This window comes from Mastigoproctus giganteus, chromosome 4, assembly GCF_048544385.1.
Source record: "Mastigoproctus giganteus isolate SK-2022 chromosome 4, ASM4854438v1, whole genome shotgun sequence".
NCBI classification, from domain to species: domain Eukaryota; kingdom Metazoa; phylum Arthropoda; class Arachnida; order Uropygi; family Thelyphonidae; genus Mastigoproctus; species Mastigoproctus giganteus.
The window spans coordinates 199,018,121-199,044,037 of NC_143578.1; the positions used below are offsets into that span (position 1 = coordinate 199,018,121).

The following is a 25,917-nucleotide window of genomic DNA, read 5'->3' on the forward strand; positions in this document are numbered from 1 at the left end:
GTTTTACAAGGTACTCTACTGTCATAAATTAAAATAAAATAAAATAGTGATTCTTCTATCCACTGCACATGAGGCCTCTGTCAACAAGGAAACAAACCTGACATTATTGAATTTTACAATTCAACAAAAAGAGTGGTGGTTTTACAAAAAGATTCATTTGTAAAAATATGTATAAGATCGCTGAAAATAAATGTTCAATTTTGTGTATCCCACATACCAAAAGTTAGAATCTATGTCCCTACTGCACTATGGTTATGTTTTCTGCACTAGAACTTTTCAAATAAAATAAAACTGAAAATCCCAGTATCTGCACATCAAAGAAATTATATTCGGATGAATCTATTCGCCAGCAGAATGTGAAGGTTTTAGAACTTACTCAAAATTATTTCTTGTTACTTCTATTTTATGACCAATACCCAAATGTATATTAATAAAAAAATAATAAAATAAATTATAAAAATCCCACTTTATCTGCCCATTCTTTTTAATAATATGTCCAAATCTATTTAAACTACTCACCTAAACAACACTACATGAAAATATATTCTAACATCAATTACTCTTTGGCTGAATGCAAATTTCCACATATCTATTCTATACCTATATTCTTTCAGTTAAACATGTGCGCACGTGCAGCAAGCAAGTGTGCATGCATACACACACATCATTGAGAATGAGTAAAGATGCCATCAGCATTTCGTTTACTTAACCTTTATACACTCCAATTAGATCGTCACACAGATGCATGTTTTAAAGAGGCTGTAATTCACAGAACTTCAATCTTTCTCGATAAATATATCCTTCTGTACCACAACCAATCTTATTCCTTTTCTCTGCACCTTTGCCAACAGACTTGTATTCTCCCTAAAATGAGCAAACAGAGTTAAGGGCCCAACAACAACCCCTGTAGTATCCTACTCATCACATTAGTCCATGAAGAGTTCATGAAATCACATAAAAAATTAAAAAATTTTACATAATATAATGTATTATGTAAAAATTTTTCTCTTTCACTTTTAACAAAAAATATACCTCAAAGGCATGTTTCATAATCAATTTTGTTGCAACACAAAAAAATTAATAACATATGAAAAAGTAATGCTTACCGTATCTAAGTATTTTGGAATCAGTTCTTTCAGAAGTTCACTAGTATTTGGAGCTAGTTCAGAAGGTTTCATAATAACACAGTTCCCTGCTGCGATGGCACCAACCATAGGAGAAAGGCTAAGTTGAAAAGGATAATTCCAAGCTCCCATAACGAGAACTACACCATATGGATCACTCTGGACAAAAACATCATCAAATAACAGAACCATGTTCTTCTCTGCCTACAATAATGATGAAAATGAAAGTGAATTTAATACTGAACTGTTTACAATATTAAAAAAATAACAATAATAAGACAAGTTAGAATAAAGGAAATTTTATTAAAGTAAATCAATGTAGAGTATTGCCTAAGCTGGAGTTTCTCAATCACTGGCTGTGAGCCTACAAATGTACTACTATACTGCTTTCTGATGCACATGCAGAAGATTTCGGTTAGATGAAATTCTTTGCTGTAGTACTCTCAGTTACAAGAAGTTTAAAAAAAAATCAGATAATCACTAACAGCTTAAATCTTAAATGTCAAAGCTTAAATGTTGACTCATATACAATAAACCCCCACTATAACACTCCTGCAATATAGTTCTTTTATAATATTCTCCCTTTTTATAATAGTTTTAGAGTGTTCTCCCACTTTCAATGTTCTCTTTTCTTTTGGACCCATGGTCAAAAGACCAAGAGGCCAGAAGAAAAGCTGCATGTAAATATGAAGTCACATGCATTTTATAATGTTCATAGGCACTCCTGTTTAAAACACTCCCTGCTTATATCACTTTCTTTTAAGGTCCCAAGAAGGATGTAACCTTATATCCTTTTGACTTCCGGTTTTGGGAAATGTATGACAGACTAAATTCTTTCAGAATTCATTTGTGGTGCAATTTGTTTACTTCATTAAAATCATTTCTGGGGCAAGTGGCTTTTTTTTTTTAATTTCATATTTAACTTCAAGTTTTGAAGGCTGAAAGACCACTCTTCAGAACTCAACTCTAGCCATTTACCATTGTATTCAAATGCTGTCCTCTCATATTTAATATTTTTATTTTAATTCAACACTTTTTGTCTGCTTTCTTTGCTGATAAAAGTTATTTGGTTTTTAGGAGCATTAGCAACTAAGGCCATATTGCCCCAGGAATATGCAGTAGTCATTCCCTGACCTTTCCGCATCCTCTGTATTTGGTGGTGACAGGTCCGACCCCAGTCAAATCAAGAAGCGTGTGCTATGCACTGCTGCTCCTTCCCACCTGGCTACGGAGGCACCTCTCTGCTGATAAAAGTAATCAATCCTCAGGGTGTGTGTGTGTGTGTGCGTTCAACATGCCATCAACAAATTTCATTAATGACAACATTATTATTATGTTAATACTAAATTTATCATGATGTGTTTAGATGTTTCGTTTCATTTAACTCAAGACATGTTTAGTTTTATTTAATGAAATATTTAAAAAACTTTTTTATTCTTTTTAATAGCATTAAAAAAAAAAGGCATGAAAGTCTCCAAAAAAAGGGGTCTCACATATAAGACTTTCCCTCTTTTAGTGCTCTTTAGTGCTAGCCCTTTAGAAAGCACAACAACGGGAATTTATTGCTCAACCAAATATATTAGGATAAAGCTGAAAATGTGACCATATACAGTGGAGGGAAAAAAAAAAAAAAAAAACTGCATCACCTTCAAAAAAGTAACATTTGTAGTAAAACGTATAAGATACTGTTTGATTACAGTCATTTTGTTTGTCGCAAAACAAAGGTATTGCATCAGATAATACTTCTATTGCATCAAAGAGTAATTGCAAGGTATTGCATCAACGATTTCTATAAATACGGCATTGGAAGGGTATACACGTTCATTAGCATTCTGTTTTGCGGAGGTGTAAGCATGGCTCCATATGTTCAGTTGACACCAAGGAAAAAAAAAGTGGTGTAGCTGTTGCTGTCTCAGGAAGAGCTTTCTATGCATGCTATCGCTGATAAAATAGGCTGCCACCAGTCAACAGTATCCCAGGTGCTGAAATTAAAGCGTGAAATCAGTGATGTGAAAAGAAGACCTGTATCAGGCTGTAAGAGAGTGACTACGCCCTTCCAAAGAATGATATTTGAAACGGCTATGCCTTCGTAATCGGCATGCTAGTGCTCCTGATCTAAAATTGGACTTTGAGATGGCCTCTGGTGTTGAAACAAGTGCACAAACTATCCAAATATGGCTTTCGGAATGTGGTCTGCATGCCTATAAACCCAAGTGAAGCCTTTGTTGACCAACAAATGAGGAAGAAGAGACTTGCTTGGGCTAAAACGAATATTTCATGGACAAAAGAGCAATGGGACACAGTCATCTTTTCTGACAAATCAAAATTCAACCTGCATGGCTCAGACAGGAAGCGATACATCAGAAGATGAAAATCGGAGGCATACCATCCTGCCTGCATAACACCAACTGTAAAGTGTTGGACTGGACTGGCCAGACAACAGTCCAGATCTGAACCCTACTGAAAATTGCTAGTACATAATATCGTATAAAATTGCTCAGAAGAAGCCAACAAGTAAGATTCAGCTGCAGGGGAGCATTGTAAAGGAGTGGCATCACGAAATTGGACAACCATATATCCAGAAGTTGATTAACTCTATGCCAGATCGTTGCAAGGCTGTAATTGCAGCTCGGGGAGGAACAACAAAAGGACTTATTTTGCTGGTTTACAGTACATAATACTATTACATTAACTTGTCATTTCTGTTTGTATACGTAAATGCAATAAAATGTATGTTTGGTTGTCATGATTTCCATTTGCATGATTTCTCATATTTCCATTAATTACACATTTTACCCTTTGGGAAGATATTTATGGCAATTAGGTATATTAGGTGAAGTCTTTTTATTGGATTTCATTCAGAGATATATATCTCATCTAACAAATGCATTTCAAACATTTCTGCAACCCACAATGCAGCACAAAACACATTTGCAAAATTCACAAGTATACTTTTTTTTTTCCGCCATTGTATCTGGTCTTCTAATAAGATTAAGCATATTCTTCAGGAGTTAAATATTTTCTAAAATGATACTAAAAAAGGAAAGTTGCTAAAGTTTTACAGGTTTAATGCTTCTAAATGTAAGGTTCTATATCTAGGAACAGAAATTCAGGAGTTTACTACCAATATTATATTGGTATTCCTCACTTAGTAACAGTTCAATTAACAAGATTTTGTTATAACAAAACTTGAAAATTATTACCAATACAGAGTAAACCACTTATTGGGATCATGGATAACATTATCATTCATGTAATGTAAGTCCCAACAGACATACACTAATACCTGAAAAAAACGATGCTTATTGAAATCACTGCTTCAGTTTATGCAATCACTTTTTTGTCTTATTGTGGTTTATAAATGTGGAGAACAAGTGATTTGTTTTTGAGCTTCAGCATCTTATGCATTTACACTTGCTGCTTCATACAGTTTGCATGGTTGTTGGAGCTGTCATTCTGCAAAAAAAGTAGTGCATCAGTACTCCTACAATCTGTTTTTACAGTAGGGAATTAATACTTTTCTAAATCTTGATTTTAACATTTTCTTTATTTGTTTTTAATGGTTTCTATGAATTTCCAGAAACATTATTAGAGTTTATTTTTTACCATTAGCAAGAAATCAAGCTTATACAGCATCAGCCCAAAAAAAAACAAAAAAAACTTCCCATTTCACCCATCTGGTCACTCCAAATTTTTGTCTAGTTCAGCCTTAAATTTATTTAAGCTATCAACTTCCACAACAACAGACAGCAATTAACAACCCGCTGACCTAAACACAAAATTCCACACATCTATTCTATAACTGTCTTTCCTCAATTCAAATCTATGCCACCTCAGATTCGTAATCTGAGCAAGCTGAAATATCCCATCAGCATTGAGCCTGCTCAAACCATTCAAGGCCTTATACACCTCAATCAGATCACCTTGCAGGTGCCTAGTCTCCAGACTCTGCAACTTGCAGAACTTAAGCCTCTCTTGTTAAGTGCACCCCTTTGTCCTCTCACCAATCTTGTTGCCCTTCTCTGTACTCATTTAGCAACACTACATCCTTCCTAAAATGAGTCCTCCAGACCCATACGCAATACTCAGGGTGTGGCCTGACCATTGCAAAGGGATAATCACCTGCTTGTCTCTGCTAGCAAAATTCCTATATATCATTGACAAAATAAATGAACTGCTCTAGCAGCCAGTCTGCACTGCTCATCATATCTGACTGCACAATTACAAGGTCTTTTCATTCTCCACTTGTCTGAGTGTAGTACCACACAGTTCGTACATTTCTCTTGTGCTACTGCTACCCATATGCAGTACTTTGCATTTGTCAATGTTAAACTTTAGTTGCAACTTTCAGCCCATCTACCTAACTTTTTTGGATCCTGTTGCAGTAGCATACTGTTTTTACCATCATTAACAACCCTGCCAACCTTTATTATCTGCAAACTTGGACATTAACCCTGATATACCTTCATCGATATCATGGATAAATAAAAAAAACAACAATGGGCCCAACACCGAACCCTGGGAAACTCCATTAATAACATTTGTCCACGTAGAGCAGTGTCCATTTATTACCACTCTCCGCCGTCTCCCACTCAACCATCCCTTTATCCATTGCAGCAACTTGCCCTTAATGCCATACTGCTCCAATTTGTACAAAGTCTTCTGTATGCAACAGTATCAAAAGCTTTTCTGAAATCCAAGTATATGATATCAAAATTATTTTTTGCATCCAGTTCCTTTGTGACCACACCGTAGTATCTAATCAAATTGGTCAGACAAGACTACCCCTTAACAAAGTATGCTTGTTTAAACTATTACTGCAGTCCTGTCTAGGTGATCCTGTATCTCTTCTATATAACCAGTGACTCCATTATTTTCCCCAGAACAGAAGTTAAACTAACAGGTCTATAATTATTTGTATCACCCTTTGAATCCCCTTTGTGAATTGGGGATACATTTGCACATCTCCAGTCCATGGAGACCTCTCCTAAATCTAAGGATGATCTCATAATTATGGCTAAGGATTTGCTTACTTCCCTCGCTGCCTCCTTCAATATAACTGGATAGATTCCATCTGTCCCAGGTGCCTTTTTTTATGCTTAACTTGAACAATTTCTCCTCCAACTTTGCTCTCCCTTATTACAAAATCATTTAGCTCCCTGTTAAGAGTTCAGTAAACTACTATCCTCCCCTTCCTTACAGAATTCCTCATGTGTGAATGTAGATGCAAAATACTCCTTCAGTTTGTAAGCTATCTGAGCAGGATCATCAACAGTCGAACCACCAACATCAAGTGGACTAATCTGATTCATCTCCTTCCTTCTAGAGTTTACCTAAGTAAAGAAGTCTGTTATTTTTCTTTGCATCCTTTGCCAACGATTTCTTGTAATCAACCTTCACTTGCCTAACCTCCTCTGTAACTTGATTACAGACTAGCTGATATCTGCCATAGGCTTCTGTGTCACCTGATAATTTATATGAATCCTAAGCATTTTTCTTCTCTGCCACGAGCCTCATCGTTCATCTGACATCCATTTAGGTCTAAATCTTGAACAGTATTTCTTAGTTGGTACGAAAAGCCTAGTAGCTTCCAAGATTAATTCCTTCAAGACTTTCCATTTAGAATTCAGTGTTTTTAACATAATCATCATCAAATTTTATTGAAGATTCTCAATGAATAGTGGACAGTCAAATTACTGCTTAATTTTCATGTTTTCTTTCTGTACACTTCCAATTTTTCAAGTACACACTTCCACACTCTGCATCAATAAACAATGCTGAACAGCTGCATTCTTGTTTCTTTGATTATTGTTACGAATTGGTTGTTATCAATTAGGTGATCACAATAAGTGGCATCCACTGTATTCAGTTTGAAAAATCCAAAACATCTTTTAAATTTGTGTGCATTAATCTCCATTAATAGAAATATCTGTATTGGAGGGGGGGGGGGGAAACTTGGGTACAATCTTTTTTAACAATCAAGAGAAGTGAGGTGCATGCACAACAAAATCACTGGGTACATCTACATGTGAACTGAAATAATTACAACTTTCAACTGTTCACCCCAATGTCAAGTAACACTTATTAATGATATGCAAATTTTTCAACACGCTTGAAGGTTTTTATTTTAAACTCTTATTTTCCTTTCAGTGAAACTCAACACAAAAATTTCAACACACTCATTTTTGGCCAAACATGCAGACTGGACAAACATTTTAAAAAACACGAGGAGCAGTACGAAAGAAATGCCTCCCATTATTTTCCTCTGAAACTTTAATTCCTACAACTCTACCTTTTACATCAATTAATCCTCAAACATTAATAAACACTTATTTTTCCACAAAGTCACCATCATTTTCTATGCACTTCCACCATCTCTGATTCAGACACTATTTCAATCATGTAAAAGCAGCTTCGCGAACACTATACTGAGCTGGTTGTTGTCTGCAAAATGGATTCCATGGTGTGCATCCTTCAGCAGGCCAGAGAGGTGATAGTCGGAAGGTACAAGATCTGGGCTATGAGAAGGATGAGGTAGAACAGTACAACCCACTTTTGCAATGGCCTCCATAGTGTGCAGACTACTGTGGGGTCATGCTTTGCCGTGGAGGAGAAGAACCTCGTTAAGGTTTTTGTCCAGTTGAACTCTACAGATGCAGGTTTTCAACATTTCAACATGAGAGCCTTGTCGATCAATTCGGCCCTGGAAAGATTGTGCAAGGCTCAAGGGGTAGAATTTTTTTCAGCCTGGACTGTACTTGTTAACAGGAGAGATTGCTTCTACAGGGATGGGATACACTTAAATAGAAAGGGTGCAAGAATATTTGCTGATGCTATCGAGGCAGTGTTAGGTGGGTCGGAAAACTGCTAGCTTGGGGGGAGACAAAGACCAATAGATTGACAGTAGCCACTGGCAGAGGTGAAAGAGATTCTTGCACTGCTTCTATTAGAATGAGCAGAAGCCTGAAAAACAAGATGCATGGTATTTCAGAGACTGCTGGGAGCCATTGCGGTACAAGTAAACACATGGGTTGTGTTAGGGTAGCTAAGAACAGAAACGGGTGCAGGTATACTTGCGTGTACACCAATGCTAGGAGTTTAGTAAATAAATTTGATGAATTTGAGGTATTGCTCAAAACATCAAAGGCAGATATTGTTGGGATATCAGAGTCGTGGTGTCACACAGATATAAGGGATGCAGAACTGCAATTTGGGGAGTACAAATTCTACAGAAAGGATAGACAGGATAGGAAGGGGGGAGGGGTTATGCAATTAGTTAAGAAACACATAAAAACCAAGGAAGTGAAGCCAGTCGACATTGCTGGACAGTGCAGTGTTGAGTCAGTTTGGTGTGACATAAGCATTGGGAGATCAAAATTGAGAGTAGGAGTGTGCTATAGGCCTAGTGACTCTGATGAGTATAATAAGAAACTGTACAGGGAAATAGAGTGGGCCAGTAAATCAGAGAGTCTTATAATGGGAGATTTTAATTTCCCAGATATTGACTGGAATTTGGGGGCTGGTCACTCACACACTAGCAGGGCTTTTGTGGATTTATTGGATGATTGTTTTCTACATCAGCATGTTCGGGAGGCAACTAGAGGGAGTAATACTCTTGATTTGATTATCAGCAGTGATTCTTCATGCATTAAGAATCTGCAGATAAATGAACCACTAGGTGGCAGTGATCACAGTGTGCTGAAGTGGGATTTACTCAAAGAGGTAACTACCATTAGGGGTAAAGGGAAGGGTTATTGCTTCCGTAAAGGCGACTACGATGGACTGAGACAGTATTTAAATTCTATACAGTGGGACCAACTGATGATATTACCAACAGCAAATTCAAAATGGGAAGCATTCAAAGAACTTATCTTGGAAGCTACTAGGCTTTACATACCAACTAAGAAATATTGTTCAAGGTTTAGGCCAAAATGGATGTCAGATGAACTAATGAGGCATATGGCAGAGAAGAAAAATGCATAGGATACTTACAAATTAACACATGACACAGAAGCCTATGATAGAAAGTTGATATGCAACCAAGTTACAAAGGAGGTTAGGCAGGAGAAGGCAGATTACGAGAAATCCTTGGCAAGGGATGCAAAGAAAAACAGCAAAGAGTTCTTTACTTATGTAAACTCTAGAAGGAAGGGGATGAATCAGATTGGTCCACTTGATATTGATGGGTCAACTGTTGCTGATCCTGCTCAGATAGCTAACAAACTAAATGAATATTTTGCATCGACATTCACACATGAGGAGTTATTCAGCAAGGGGAATGCCAGAGGTGTATTCAACTCTAGCAGTAAGCTACAGAATCTTGAAATAACTGGGAGCAAAGTGGAGGAGAAACTGTTGAAGATAAACACAAGAAAGGCACCCGGGGTGGATGGGATCTATCCAGTTATATTAAAGGAGACAGCAAAGGAAGTAAGCAAACCCTTAGCCATAATTATGAGAGCTTCCTTGGACTCAGGGGAGGTACCCATAGACTGGAAATGTGCAAATGTGACCCCAATTCACAAAGGAGGATCAAAGGCTGACACAAGTAATTATAGACCCTGTGAGCTTAACTTCTGTTCCAGAAAAATTGCATGGTTTTGTTAAGGGGAAGTCTTGCCTGACCACTTTGATTGGATACTATGATGCAGTCACAAAAGAACTGGATGCAGGGAATAGCTTTGATATTATATACTTGGATCTTAGAGAGGCTTTTGATACTGTTGCACATAGAAGACTGCTACACAAATTGGAGCAGTGTGACATTGGAGGCAAATTGCTGCTATGGATAAAGGGGTGGTTGAGGGGGAGAAGACAGAGTGGTAATCAATGGACACTGCTCATCGTGGACTAATGTTATTAGTGGAGTCCCTCAGGGCTCAGTGTTGGGTCCATTATTGTTTTCTGTATTTATAAATGATATTGATGATGGTATATCAAGCTTAATGTCCAAGTTTGCAGACGATACAAAGGTTGGCAGGGTTGTCAAGGACACTACTGACACTATGCTGCTGCAACAGGATCTGGAAAGGTTGAGCAGATGGGCTGAGAGGTGGCAAATGAAGTTTAACATTGACAAATGTAAAGTACTACACATGGGAAACAGCAACCCCAGAGCAACGTATCAACTCTGTGGTACTACACTGACAGTGGTAGAGAATGAAAGGGACTTGGGGATGGTTGTGCAGGCAGATATGAAGTTCTCTGAGCAGTGCAGACGGGCTGCAAGAGTAGCTCATGGAGTATTGTCAATGATATACAGGAATTTTTCCAGCAGGGATAAGGAGGTGATTATTCCCTTGTATAAGGCAATGGTCAGGCCACACCTAGAGTACTGTATACAGGTCTGGAGGCCTCATTTTAAGAAAGATGTAAAACTGTTGGAACGAGTACAGAGAAGGGCAATAAGATTAGTGAATGGAACAAAGGGGTGCTCCTACGAAGAAAGGCTTAAGTTTTGCAAATTACAGTGTCTGGAGACTAGGCACCAGCGAGGTGATCTGATAGAGGTGTATAAAGCCTTGAATCGTTTAAGCATGCTTAATGCTGATGGGATTCTTCCTCTAGCTCAGAAAAATCACCTGAGAGGGCATAAATTCAAATTGAGGAAAGACAGATGTAGGATAGACGTGCGGAAATTTGCCTTTAGCCAGCGGGTGGTTGGTTGGTGGAACAGACTTCCATCCCTTGTAGTGGAGGTTGATAGCCTAAATGAGTTTAAGGCTCAGCTGGACAGGTATTTTGAACGAACAGAGGGGTGAAGTGGAAGTGGGTTTTTTTTTTTTTTTTTTGGCTGATGCTGCATAAGCTTGCTTTCTTGCATCAAATGCCTCTACTAATGCTAATTTCCACATATTGATCTGAGTTAATTGTGGTGCTGCACTCCAAGAAGTCCACAAGCAAGACCCCATCTTTGTCCCAAAACACTGTTGCCATGACTTTACAAACAGAAGGCTGTTTTTTGAACTTCTTCTTGCATGGTGAATTTTGATGGTGCCACTCCATCGACTGTCTTCATTTCAGGGCCATAATGGTGGACCCAGGTTTCGTCACCTGTGACTGTGAAGAAATTCATTCACCGCTGTTTGCTTGATATAGATATATATATCTGTAACATCCACCATTCTGAACTATCCGTGTGCTGCACTCATGAGACCAATCACAAGGCCACTAAGTATAGTGATCATTTTACATGTCACTAGAGACTTCTAGTGACATACGAAATGATCTATGGTGCTATATTTGAAAGCAAAAATTTAGGAGGCATTAATTTCATACCGGTCCTCGTATATTCATACTACCATCCATTACAAATTGTGACTACAATTACTTAAAAACAGATACAAGAAGGCAGTACTTACTGGAAAATTTCAAAGAAATTTGTATACATATACTGTCCAGAATAATACATAATGCGAATTGTCAATGATATGCAGAAATTTTGCTAGCAGGAATAACAATGTGATTATCTCATTTTATAAGGCAATGGTCAGGCTACATCTTGAGTACTGCATACAGGCCTATAGGCCTCATTTTAAGAAGTTACTGGAACAAGTACAAAGAAGAGCAATGAGATTGTCCTTCTCTGTGCTTGGTAAGAACCCCCAAAGGGGATGCTCTTACCAAAAAGGCTTCAGTTCTGCAAATTGCAGCTGTCTGGAAACTAGGAAAATGCAAGGTGATCTGATTAAGGTGTTTGAGCCTTTGAATGGACTGAGCAGCTCAGTGCTGATGGGATTCTTCTTCTTGCTTAGACCAAACACACAAGGGGGCACAATTTAAAATTTAGGAAGGGCAGTTGCAAAACAGATGTGCAGAGTTTGTCTTTAGCCAGCAGGTTGTTGATTGCTGGAACAAACTTCCATCTGTTCTCATGGAAGTTGATAGTTTAAATAAATTCAAGGAAGAACTAGACAACCTATTGGAGGGAATGAATAGGTGAAATGGGAAGTGTCTTTTTTTTTGGTTGATGCTGTATAAGCTTACTTTCTTTCATCATTTGCCACTGCTAATGCTAATTAGTAAGTGGCAAAGCCTTAACATCTCAACTAGTTAGGACCATGTAACTAGACAACTGCCAGCTGGAGAGTTGTGAACATTACCAAGGAAAATTACCTCACTGATAGGAAAGTTACATTGGAGAAAGTAGAATTTCAAAGAAGGGAAGTCAAAAAGTTCTGAATGATTTGTAGAGTTGGGAGAAAATGACAGAATGGAATAAAGAGATTTTAAGCCAGAGGAAATGCTAAATTAGGAAGTCTCTAACAAGGAATATCAAAGCAGACATATGAACAAGTACCACCTTTAAAGCAAAAGGAAATAGAGCAAATAATTATGGTAAGTGAGATGAGCAGTGGCTGAGGTAACCAATTATTGAGATTCTGTCAAAAAATAGAATTATGTTCAAGAAATTGGCAGATTAATGTTCAAGAAATTCAATTTCAAGACACAAAGTATGTCCTTGAACTGACTTGGTATCATGAAACTGTGGAATCATAACAAATGGAAACTTGTCACAACATGCTTGCTGACTTGTCAAAGCATAGTAATGCATAAACTGTCCATCTGCCTGCAGCCAGTTTGAAATGTCATGCCTTCATTAGGTGCTTTATTTTGTTTTGTTGCATTTCAGAATGAGCAATTTTAATGAGTGGAAAATTTTTATCAAATTTTGTTTCAAATAAAGGAAAAGATAAACAGAAAAAAACCCAGAAATTAAAAAAAAAAAAAAAAACACTTCGAAAGAAGATGCTGTGTTGTTTAGAGACTTTTCAGTTGTTTTCAAAGTTTAAAGTGGGCCATTTATTCATTAAGGATGATAATCACACTGGCCATGCTTCTTTCAAAGCTGAACGATTCTACCACTTGTGTCTGTGATCTGGTCAGGAGTGATCGATGTATAAATATTCATCAAGATGCTCATGAAATTGGCATTTCTTACTGAACATGTCAATAAATTTTAAATTAAAATTTGGGATTGTGATGCATTTCAGCCAGTTTTGTGCCTCACAAAATGAACAATTCTATCACTTGTGTTTGTTGTCTCATCAGGAGTGATCAATGTATAAATATTTATGAAGATGCTTATGAAATAGGCATTTCTTACTGAACACATCAATCAAGTTTGATTTACTAATGTGTTCAGTAAAGTTTGGGATTGCAATGTGTTTCAGCCAGTTTTGTGCTTCACATCCTACCTGATAATCACAGAGAGAGGCAAGATTTTGCATTTTAAGATCTTCATTCATGTGCTGCTGCTGACTCAAATTTTGTTTCTTCCATTATTACTGGTGAAAAATCATGGGCATATGACTGACCTGGAAACAAAAGTGAAATCCTCTCAATGGAAGATTCCATCTTCTCCAAGGCCCAAAAATGGCAAGGTAATCTGAATCAAATGTGAAGATCATGTTTATCATATTTTTTGACTCCCAGGGAACTGTTCATTATGAATTTGTTCTGGGTGAGAACCACAAATACTACAAAAGAGTTCTATTTTATCATTATTATTTTTTTTTTCTCTCTACAGTTTAAAACCCCCATGTAAGTTCACAGATTTGCAACTACCAAAGAAATTATTCAGTATGCAACACAGGAATTATTAGCAAAATCAAAAGAAGCCAATCGGGAATGCTTCCGGGGATTGCAAAAACATTGATATTATTGCATATAGCATCAGGGAGACTATTTCAAAGGTTGATTAGATTTTTTTGTGGCACAAGACTATTTCAAAGGAAATTCATCTGCTCTTAGCTAGTAAACTTCATAATTTCCCAAATATAAGTTTAGTTCCCCAACTTTTTTTTTATCATATCTCACATACATTTATGAAAACTTTATTTGATATTTTAGTGTTTTATTTAAAAAAAAAAAAAAAACAGGATAAAAAAAACTACACTACTTATGGCAAGAAAGGATGACTTTACAGATTCCATACTTCAATGAACTCTTTCACTTTTATTCACTGTTTCAATGAGAGTGAATTAAAAATAACTTTTCTTATCTGTCATGAAATTCAAAAAAATAATTCTTTATCTGCAGTTTCCAGTAATTTACTGGAAACTGCAGTGGAGAGCACAAAACTCTAAGTGGAGACTAAGTGGAGAGCACAAAAACAAAATAAAACTGGAAGAATGATCAATGCTACAAAGTGGGGGAAAACTTACAATATTAAGACAATCATAATGAAAATATGATTTTGAAAATTAAATATTTTTTTAAAAAAATAGGGAAATCATGGGCACTTTATTCATTATTTTAATTAGCATGATTATTTTCTAAATTATATGTGGTGTCACAGTCCACATGTAATTTAGAGATCAATAAGCTAGAGACATATTAACCAAGAATAAAGAATGAATAACTCAATTTTTTTTTTCATTAAGTTTATTATATAGAAATTATAATGTAGAAATTAATCTAAAACTTACAGCTTCTGGTTGTACCCATTTGTGAATATTATATATCATACAGCGCAAATCATTTCTAATAAATTCCACTTCCAGAAGTAAACTTTCTTGCCTGGGCTATTTGATAAAGAAAATCATAAATGTTTAGGCATGCACTGACAGAAAATTTTTTTGTAATTAGCACACTATAAATTATATGTGAACAGATGCCAACTTTTAACTTTCAAAAACACAGAGATCAGGCAATTATAAATAAATAAATACAGCTGGTTTTTTGGCTAAAGCAGGCAAAAAACTTTTTTTTTTTTGTCATAACAGGCAATGGCGCAAATGGGAGAAGGCAGTCTTAACAGGCAAAAAAAAGGCTTTTTTATAAAATGCAGGTCTTCCCAAAAAACAAGCATAAAAGGCAGGAGGTTTTTAAAAGTCCACTAGAAATTAAATTTCACTGATAAACTGCAGATTTCATATTAAAAGTAGCCAAGTGGTCAGGAGCACGAGTGCATTAGCACACACTCGTTGAGTGGACCGGGGTTGAAGCCTGTGACTGCTGAATATGATTAACATTTGTACTGATTGATTTATTGTAAACTCCACTGACTTGGTGGTCGTGCCAGACCATAAACAAGAACATTATTATTAAAATACAGTCATATGATTATTTATCAGTACAGTATCCACTTTTAAACATTACCTTATCTAACATTTTTTCTGTCTGTGGATTTCTGTTTGTATTACAACCGACTATGACTGCTTCAAGAAAGATAATGTAGCAGATTTTTCACCTCGTCAGAAATGCTGGGTCAAAGTTTTATTCATAGCAATGTATTGGTATTTAGACTTGGCTGTCAAGGGTATTTCCAAAACTACAACAAAAAGAAAAGATTGTGTGTGGGTTTTTTTTTTTTTTTTTTTTTCCCCCACCCAGTTGAATATTCTCTGCCACTCAGCTTTGTTATGAGGAATTATTAAAATGCCAAAAATGGCATTTTAAATATTACAGGGTATTAGATGTGTTTGTTTAGGATTTCTGATATTATGTAAATAAACTGTGCAAGGTCATTATTAATAGAAAAGCCTTGGAACCTTTACCAGTTGGATCCATACAACTATAAATTGAAGTAAACTGGAGTTGTGGATACTAAAATCACCAGAGAAAACTTATTGCACTATTAGAAAAGTTTTCTGAAGAGAATTTCAAAAAATAACGTAAACAGTTACATGATTTGCCAAGTTAGGAAAGTAACAGCAACTGACCTTAAAGTAAGATGATTTTGAACCAAAGAAGACTCCAGGGGAAGTCTATAACAAGAAATATCAGACCAGACATACGCACAGGTACTATACTGAAGTAGAAAGTATTACACAGAGTAAATATTTTAGACAAACTACAGGAGTAGTCACTGCAGAAACCAATAATTGAGATTCAGTTAGAAAAAAATGAAGGCTACAAATAAGTTTATTCTGATAGACTATCAACAGGTTTAGTCTGGTGGATTATTAGCAGCCCATTTGTGAAAAGTATTAAAACTATCCTCAAAATGGACTGAATGTGGGTCTCAATAGTGACACGAACTGTGATCTCAAAAGACATTATTGTTTTTTTTTTTTTTTTTTTTTTTTTAGGAGCATTAGCAACTAGGGCCATATTGCTCCGGGGATATGCGGTGTTCATTCCCTGACCTTTCCGCATCTGGTGGTGACGGGCTCAAACCCAGGTCTAATCAAGAAGCATGTGCTACACACTGCTGCTCCTTCCCACCTGGCTATGGAGGCACCCTCAAAAGACATAATTCACTAGCTATGCAAATCTGAATGATTAGAAAATGTTAGATGTAAATGAACAATTGCATGATAGAAGAAACGTGAGAGAAAAATGTGTATTGCTTAAGTGTCACAGAAACTTGGCCATACTACCTATGTAGTCTGGGCACTACACCTGGATGGTCACTTCCAGCATACTAGACATTCATAGAGTTCCTTCACTGCTTTCACCTTTCTCATCGGAGACATGCCCATGATTAGTAATGATTGTTGATATAAAAGTTTATGGACACAAGAACTATTCTTACTAAATTGCACCTGTTCATAAATTGGCTGTTAGGCTCCATTTCTTTCAGTGGTTAACCTATATCAATACATTACATTCAAATATATTAAGTGATCATAAAACTGAATGTATTTTAAGAATGTGAGCAATTTATCAACATTTACAGACTTGACAGTATCAGTGGTTCTTGCAGGTTTGATAAAGATTGTAAGGAAGATGTTTGGATACTAGAGAGTGAACAGAGTCAATAAGGATGTACTTCACAATATTTGTAGTGGTGCAAGGATGCAAAGTTTATATAACATTGACAAAAAAATAAATTAATTAATTTAAAAAATTACCCATTTCATTTGCCCATTCTGTCTAATAAATTCTCCAATCCTCCTAACTGTTAATTGTGTTTTGCAGTTGAGGTGACTCATTCATAATTAAAAATGTCAGATTGTGCAAGAACAAATATTAAACTAAATCAGTATGACAATTGTTAACTAATTTCTAATAACTTATTATTTAATTCTGCCTGCCAAGTTTGTATCCATTATTCTTTGTAAGCTCTCTGTATTGTGTACTTGTAATCTGTATAAGACACTTGGAGGTCTGTGAGATCAGAAGGAGGAAGCATGATTTTTTTGCAGATATGAAATTTGATCTGAATACTCATTTCCAGGAATTCCAACTTGTTCTAGAACACAACAGGAGGTGACTGTCTGCTTACTGTTCTGAATATGGTAACCCAGGTTTGGATTTACTTCATTACTGGGTTGGAAGGTAACAGATTGCTTTTCTAAGCCAAATACTACACTCAAAGGGTCTTTATATTATGGCCTATGGAATGAATAAGATGTTGATACTTTCTAAACCTAACTTTACTGCATATACACTACTGCTGTTTCTGTACCTACTACAGTGTCTGTTTTTGATACAGCTGTGTACATCTCAAAGAAAAATATGTTCAGTACAACTGTCCAATATTGTGATTGTTCAAGCAATGCTTTAGTCCAGAATTAGTCACCATAAGAGAATATATATTTAAACCACAGGGAGAGGGGACCAATTTGAGGGACCAACTGATGCTGTTACCAACAGAAAATTCAAAATGGGAAGCATTCAAGGAATTAACTTGGGAGGCTACTAGGCTTTTTACACCGATTAAGAAATACTGCCCACGGTTTAGGCCTAAATGGATGTCAGATGAACTAATGAGACTCGTGGCAGAGAAGAAAAATGCATGGGATGGACATAAATTCATCAGGTGACACAGAAGCCTATGGTAGATATAAGCTAATCTGAAATCAAGTCACAAAGAAAGAGTTTAGGCAAGTGTTAGAAAGGATGCTAAGAAAAACAGCAAGGACTTATTTACTTATATAAACTCTAGAAGAAAGGAGATGAATCCAGTTGGTCCACTTGATATCGATGGTTTGACTGTTGATAATTCTGCTCAGATAGCTGACAAACTGAACAAGAATTTTGCATCTACATTCACACATAAGAAATTCTGTAGGGAACTGGAGGACAGAAGCTTATTAAACTCTAACAGGGAGCTAAATGATTTTGTAATAACTGAGAGCAAAGTGGAGGAGAAATTGTTGAAGTTAAACACAGACAATCCCAATATAACACAGTACTCCTACAACACGATTTTGCTCTTAACACAATTGATAAATTGCAGAAATCCTCGCACAACATGGTACTTCTACAACAAGGTTTCGCTCTAACATAGCTTTGAGAATTGCGGGAAATCTCAAAAACATGGCATTTTTGAGCTTTTGTCGGGGATGAGATGTAATTTTCAACATTTCCATTCCTTTTTGTGAATCCCTGCTGCTGACTCGCTAGTCGTTATCACCTTCATGGTATTTTTCTAAAGCACATTTCTGGAGATCATGACAATAAAATAATAAAAGCAATTTGCAGTTTCCGGTTTATTGGTCTTTTCTGTTAGTGTAATCAATTATAAGCGAGTAGTAAACTCGATCTTCTTGCATTTGCGATAGTATCAATAGCTGAAATTCTGTGGGTTTTCGCATTATTGTGGTGAAATGTGTTTCCCCTTCCATGAAATAGTCAATCATATAACAAACAAATAAATTTTCAGAAACTCATTACTCCATATCTCACTTGTGCATATCGTGTTTGTTTCAACTTGTGCATTCCATGTTCTTTGTTATTAATTGCTTATCATTTTTACTGTTTCAAATTTTTCAAACAAAAAAATAAAAAATAAATAAAAAGTCAGTGAACAGAAATATCAATTAGTATGTACATATTACAGTACATACTAATTAAGCTATGTAACTTTATTAATTAAACTATGTAAATTTATTAATTAAGCTATGAAAAGAGTAAATTTATTTTTATTTTGCTGAATGGAAAATATGATTTTCACATATTTAATTTTGTTAATTGGTAAAGTAATAAAGTTGAATTTGTGCTGTATATCTTTAAAATGGGGTCTACTGTATTTTGTTGGGAGATCCCTGGGTTAAGTTCTATGCTATTGAACTTGTGCTTGTTTGAGACCATAAAAAATAATTGTGACTTCAAAGAGTTCAGTCACGAAATAATGAGGCTCGGGAAGAGAAAAAGAATGTATGGGATGCATATAAAGTAAGATGGGATTCTTCCTCTTTCTCAGACTAAGAATCTGAGTGGCACAGTTTAAAATTGTGGAAAGATAGTTGTAGAACAGATGTGCATAAATTTGCCTTTAGCCAATGGGTAGTTGATTGGTGGAATAAAGGGGTGCTCTGACCAAGGAAGGTGACACAGAAGCCTATGGCAAATATAAACTAGTCTGTAATCAAGTCACAAAGGAGGTTAGGCAGGTGAAGTCAGATTATGAGAAATCTTTGGCAAAGGATGCAAAGAAAAACAGCAGAGTTCTTTACTCTTATATTATATTGGATTGATCCAATATAATTGGATCTATATAATTAAATTAAAGGAGGCAGCAAAAGAAGTAAGCAAACCCTTAGGCATAATTATGAGAGCTTCCTTGGACTCATGGGGAGTTCCTAATGGACTGGAGGTGTGCAAATGCATCACCAATTCACAAAGGGAGTTCAAAAGGTGACAAGTAACTACAGACCTGTTAGTTTAACTTGTGCTCCGAGGAAAATAATGGAATTACTGGTTAAAGAAGCATTGTAGGATCATCTAGACAAAACTGCAGTAATAGTTAAGACAGCATGGGTTTGTTAAAGGGAGGTCTTGTCTGACCAATTTGATTGGATACTATGATGCAGTCACAAAGGAAATGAATGTCAAAAATAATTTTGATATCATATACTTCAATTTCAGAAAAGCTTTTGATACTGTTGCACATGGAAGACTGTACAAATTGGAGAGGAATGGCATTAAGGGCAAGTTGCTACAATGGATAAAGGGATTGTTAAGTGGGAGACAACAGAGAGATTGGTAATCAATGAACACTGATATTCGTGGACAAATGTTGATAGTGGAGTTCGCTGGGGTTCAGTGATGGGCCCATTGTTGTTTTGCATCCATGATATTGATGAAGTTATATCAGGTTTAATATCCAAGTCTGCAGATGATACAAAGGTTGGCAGGTTGTAAATGACAGTAAAGACAGCATGCTACTCCAACTGGATCTAGATAAGTTGGGAAAATGGGCTGAGAAATGACAACTGAAGTTTATCATTGACAAATGCAAAGTACTGCATATGGGTAGTGATAACCACAGAGAAAAGTACCAACTCTGTGGTACTACACTCAGGGAAGTGGAAAGTGAAAAAGACTTGGGGGTAATAGTGCAGTCAAATATGAAGTTCACTGAGCAATGCAGGTCATGGACTCTTGTCAATGATATATAGGAATTTTGCTAGCAGGGACAGAAAGATGATTATACTGTTATACAAGACAATGGTCAGGCCTTGTATAACGTAGAGTACTGTGTACAGGTCTGGAGGCCTCATTTTAGGAAGGATGTGGAGTTGCTGAAAGGAGTACAAAGAAGGGCAACAAGATTGTTAGGGGAATAAAGAGGTGCTCTGACCAAGGAAGGCTTAAGTTCTGCAAATTGCAGTGCCTGAAGAGTAGGCACCTGCGAGTTGATCTGACTGAAGGGTATAAGGCCTTGAATGGGTTGAGCAAGTTGAATACTGATGGGATTCTTCCTCTTTCTCAGACTAAGAATCTGAGTGGCACAGTTTAAAATTGTGGAAAGATAGTTGTAGAACAGATGTGCATAAATTTGCCTTTAGCCAATGGGTAGTTGATTGGTGGAACAGGCTTCCATCTTTTGTTGTGGAAACTAATAGCCTAAATAAATTTAAAGCTGAGCTGGACAGGCATTTGGAACGAATGGAAGGGTGAAATGGGAGAGTTTTTTTTTTTTTCCCTGATGCTGCATAAGCTTGCTTTGATGCATTGTATGCCTCAACTAATGCTAATGCAATTTGTACAGCAGTCTTTCATGTGCAATTTGTACTGCAGTCTTTCATGTGCAATTTGTACTGCAGTCTTTCATGTGCAATTTGTACTGCAGTCTTTCATGTGCAATTTGTACTGCAGTCTTTCATGTGCAATAGTATCAAAAGCTTTCCTGAAATCCGAGTATATGATATCAAAATTATTTTTGGCATTCAGTTCCTTTGTGACCACATCATAGTATACAATCAAATTTGTCAAACAAGACCTCCCTTTAACAAACCCATGCTGTGTCTTAACTGTGATTCCATTATTTTCCCAGGAACACAAGCTAAACTAACAGGTCTGGTTGTTTGTGTCACTTTTTGAATGCCCTTTGTGAATTGGTGATACATTTGCACACCTCCAGTCCATGGCACCTCCCCTGAGTTCAAGGCAGCTCTCATAATTATGGCTAAGGGTTTGCTTACTTCCTTTGCTGCCTCCTTTAACATAACTGGATAGATCCAATCCACCCCAGGTGCCTTCCTTATTTTTAACCTCAACAATTTCTCCTCCACTTTGCTCTCAGTTATTACAAAATCACTTAGCTCCCTCTTGGCATTTGATAAACTTCTGACACTCCCCTCATTGAATAACTCCTCATGTGTGAATGTAGATGCAAAATACTCATTCAGTTTATCAGCTACCTGAGCATGATCATCAATAGTCAACCCATCTATGTTAAGTGGTCCAATCTGATTCATCCCTTTCCTTCTAGAGTTTACATAAGTAAAAAAACTCTTTGCTATTTTTTTTTTTGCATCCTTTGCCAAAGATTTCTCGTAATCTGCCAGTTGATCCCACTGAACAGAATTTAAAAACTGTGTGAGATATGTAGTCACCTTTACAAAAGCAAAAGCCCTTCCCTTTAACCCCTTGATGGTAGTTACATCTTTAAGTAATTCCCACAACAGTACATTGTGATCACGGTCACCCAGTGGTTCCTTTATCTGCAAATTCTTAATGCATGAATAATCACTGCTGATAATCAGATCAAGAGTATTACTCCTTCTGGCTGCCTCTTGGACATGTTGCTGTAGAAAACAGTCATCCAATAAATCCACAAAAGTCTTGCTAGTGTGCAAGTGTCCAACCCACAAGTTCCAGTCAATATCTGGAAAGTTAAAATCCCCCATTATAAGACATTCTGATTTACTGAGCCACTATTTCTCTGCACAACTGCTCATTATGCTGATCAGATTCATTAGGCCTATAACACACACACCTACTCTCATTTTTCCTTTCCCAGTGCTTATTTCACACCAAATAGACTCAATACTGCATCGTCCATCAATTGGATACACTTCCTTAGATTTTGTGTTTCTTAATTAACCGCATAATCCCTCCTCACTTCCTGTCTATCCTTCCTGTACACATTGTACTCCCCAAATTCCAATTCTGCACTGCTTATATCTGTGTGACACCACATCTCTGATATCCCAACAATATCTGCCTTTGATGTCTCGACTAGTACTTCAAGCTCATCAAATTTTTAAACTATACTCCTAGCATCGGTGTACATGCAAGTATACATGCACCTGTTCCTACTCTTGGTTACCCTAACACAGCCCATGTGTTTACTTGTTCCAGTATATTTCCCAACAGTCTTGGAAATCTCCATTACCTTGCTTTCCAGGCTGCTGCTCATTCTAATAGAAGTGATGAAGAGGAAGAAAATTAAATGAACCTACAATATCTGACATATAAGTATCACAGTTTGTAAGGTAAAACGGTTTGTTCAGTTATTACTATTTAAGTTACTACTATTATACAAATAAAGTTAAAATATTAAGTTATTACTACAATAAAAATTTGGTTTTCAATAGTTATGAAAAAGGTGTATTTTTGTTAACTTTTGGTAGTGTAATCCCCTTTTTGTACTTGTTCTTAGTCCCATATAACACAGTTTTGCATTACACAAGATTTTGTAGGAACCAATCTACACTGTTATACAAGGGTTACCTATATAAGAAAGCACCTGGAGTGGATGGGATCTATTCAGTTATATTAAAGGAGGCAGCAAAGGAAGAAAGCAAACCCTAAGCCATAATTATGAAAGACTCATTGGACTTGCGGGAAATCCAAACAGACAGAATATGTGCAAATGTAACCCCAATTCATAAAGGGGGATCAAAGGGTGACAACTAATTAGATCTGGTAGTTTAACTTCTGTTCCGGGAAAAACAATAAAGTCACTGGTCAAAGAAGCATTGCACAATCATCTAGACATGGGTTTGTTAAGGGAAAGTCTTTCTGACAAATTTGATTAGATACTATGATGTGGTTAAAGGAACTGGATACAAAAAATAATTTTGATATCGGGAAAGCTTTTGATACTGTTGCACATGCAAGGCTACTATACAAATTGGAGCAGTATGGCATTAAGGGCAAGTTGCTACAGTAGATAAAAGGGTGGTTGAGTGAAAGAATACAGAGAGTGATAATCAATGGACACTGCTCTTCTTGGACTAATGTTATTAGTGAAATCCCACTGTTGTTTTTTATATTTACCAATGATACTGATGAAGGTATATTCAGGCTTAATGTTGAAGTTTGCAGATGATACAAAGATTGGCAGGGTTGTTAACACAGTAATGACAGCATACTGTTACAACAGGATCTAGAAAAGTTGGGCAGATGGGCTGAGAAGTGGCAACTGAAATTTAACATTGACAAATGCAAAGTACTGCATATGGGTAGCAGTAACCCCAGGGTAATGTGCAACTGTGCAGTATTACACTCAGGGTAGTAGAGAATGAAAAAGGTCTGGGGTAATTGTGCAGTCAGATATGAAGTTTTCTGAACAGTGCAGACAGGCTGCCAGAGCAATTCATGAGATCTTGTTAATGATATACAGAAATTTTGCTAGTAGGCAAAAGGAGGTGATTGTTCCTTTGTATAAGGCAATGGTCAGGGCAAGCCTTGAGCACTGTGTAAAGGTCTGGAGGACTCATTTTAGGAAGGATGTATAGTTACTAGAACGAGTGCAGAGAAGGGTAAAGAGTTGGTGAGGGGAACAAAGGGGTGCTTTTACCACGAAAGGCTTAAATTCTGCAAAATCACAGGTGCCTGTCTGGAGACTAGGCACCTGTGAGGTGATGATTGAGGTATCATAAGGCCTTGAATGGATTGAGCAGGCTCAATGCTGATGGGATTCTTCCTCTTTCTCAGATTTCAAACCTGAGGTGACATAAATTCAAATTGAGGAAGGGCAGTTGTAAAATAGATGTTCAGAAATTTGCCTTTAGCCAGTGGGTGGGTTGATTGCTGGAACAAACTTTTGTCATTGTGGAAGTTGATAGCTTAAATAAATTCAAGGAAGAACTGGACAACTTTTAGAGAGAATGGTTGTGTGAAATGGAATTATTTTTATTTATTTTTTTTTTTTTGGCCGATGCCTCTACTAATGCTAAATTTTCTTCACCTTGTTAGAGAATTACCAGGAGACAGGCATTTATAGAATTGCTGGTCAATATTAAAGAAATTGAAAAACTGTTTGTGCAAGACAAGGTTTTTCAAACGGGAAGATAGAATATAGTGTGCTATTATCAGAAAACTAGAGACAATTTCCACTTATTGGAAGGAAGGTCATTAGTATATAAGAATGCAGCACTCTCGATTTACAAGGATCGGATTAACCAGGATACTTTAAGACTCCAAATTTAAAAAAAAAAAAAAAAAAAAAAAAAAAAACCAACCTGAAATCATAAAATTCAAGTAATAACTAGAATAGGTATAAACAGATGTTTTGCAAGTTGTAAATGAGCGACAAGAAGCAGCATTATAAGTCGTCATTAGGAGATTATTGTGCCTATTATCTTGCAACCTCCACCCCCATCGCTCAAAAAAAAAAAAAAAAAAAAAAAAAAACCACCAAATGTTTAGTTTATTTTAATACATTGTGTTGATTGTTGTTTGCAAAACGACAAATTTTGTTTCATTATTTATGTCAAGTATGTCGGATTTTTTTTATAGTAATTATTATTTTTTTTTGTTTAGAAATCGCAAAAATGATGGACAAAAAACGCAAGAGAATTAAACAAAAACTTGAAATTATTCAAAAGTTTGAAAACGGTGAATCCATTTAATCTCTAAATAACCATTATAATGTTGGTGAGCAAACCATAGACATTATGTCGATTTTAAATCAACTCTTTAATTAGCTTCCCTTTATTTTTTACGACATCGTAAAAAATAAAGGAAAACATTGTATTGGTATGTGGTGAGTTTGTCGTTTTTTTTTTTTTTTTATCTATCACCATACTTTTTTACGTAGATTGCTGAACATTTTTCGAAACAGCAAGTCCCTGACTTCCATAACGTTTTTTATATATATATTTTTTATATGACTGATGATTTCAGTTAAGAGGAAATGCATTTCACTATACTAACTTAAAAACCAACAGAATTCGAGCTATTGGTATTATCGCAAATGCAATAAGATTGAGTTTACTACCCATTTATAATTAGATCCACTAACAGAAAAGCCCAATAAACCAGAAAATGCATATTGTTTTTATTGTTTTATGGCAGTGACCTCCAGAAATGTGTTTTAGTAAAATGTGAGCTCACATAGGGTGATAATAATGCGTTTTTGCCTTAACCTTGTGAAGTTTAACCCCGAGGCTCACATCTAGTGAGTATGGGCTTGGCACACCCAGGGTCCTGAGCTGGATATCATCATTCTTCTCTTTCTTGGTGATTCCCTTCTACTTCAGACTCTTGTTCTTGTTCTCTCTCTCTCTCTCTCTCTCTCTCTCTCTCTCTCTCTCTCTCTCTCTCTCGGGATAATTCAGAATTTTTTTTTTTTTTTTTTTTTTTGCCTGGTGCAGCATAAGCTTCAGGCTTCCTTGCACCATATGGCTAATAATAAGTTCTTTTCAGAAAATTTAATTTTGAC

The 25,917-nt window shown here is 36.3% G+C and overlaps 1 protein-coding gene across 1 annotated transcript in view; it reads right to left on the reverse strand.

The window, feature by feature from the left end:
* Aldh-III (Aldehyde dehydrogenase type III) overlaps positions 1-25,917 on the reverse strand; it is a 260,715-nt gene that overhangs the window by 162,190 nt on the left and 72,608 nt on the right. Inside the window, 2 exon segments of the mRNA XM_090371122.1 lie at positions 1,107-1,328; positions 14,555-14,650. Of these exon segments, the coding sequence (XP_090227248.1) occupies positions 1,107-1,328; positions 14,555-14,650 (318 nt within the window).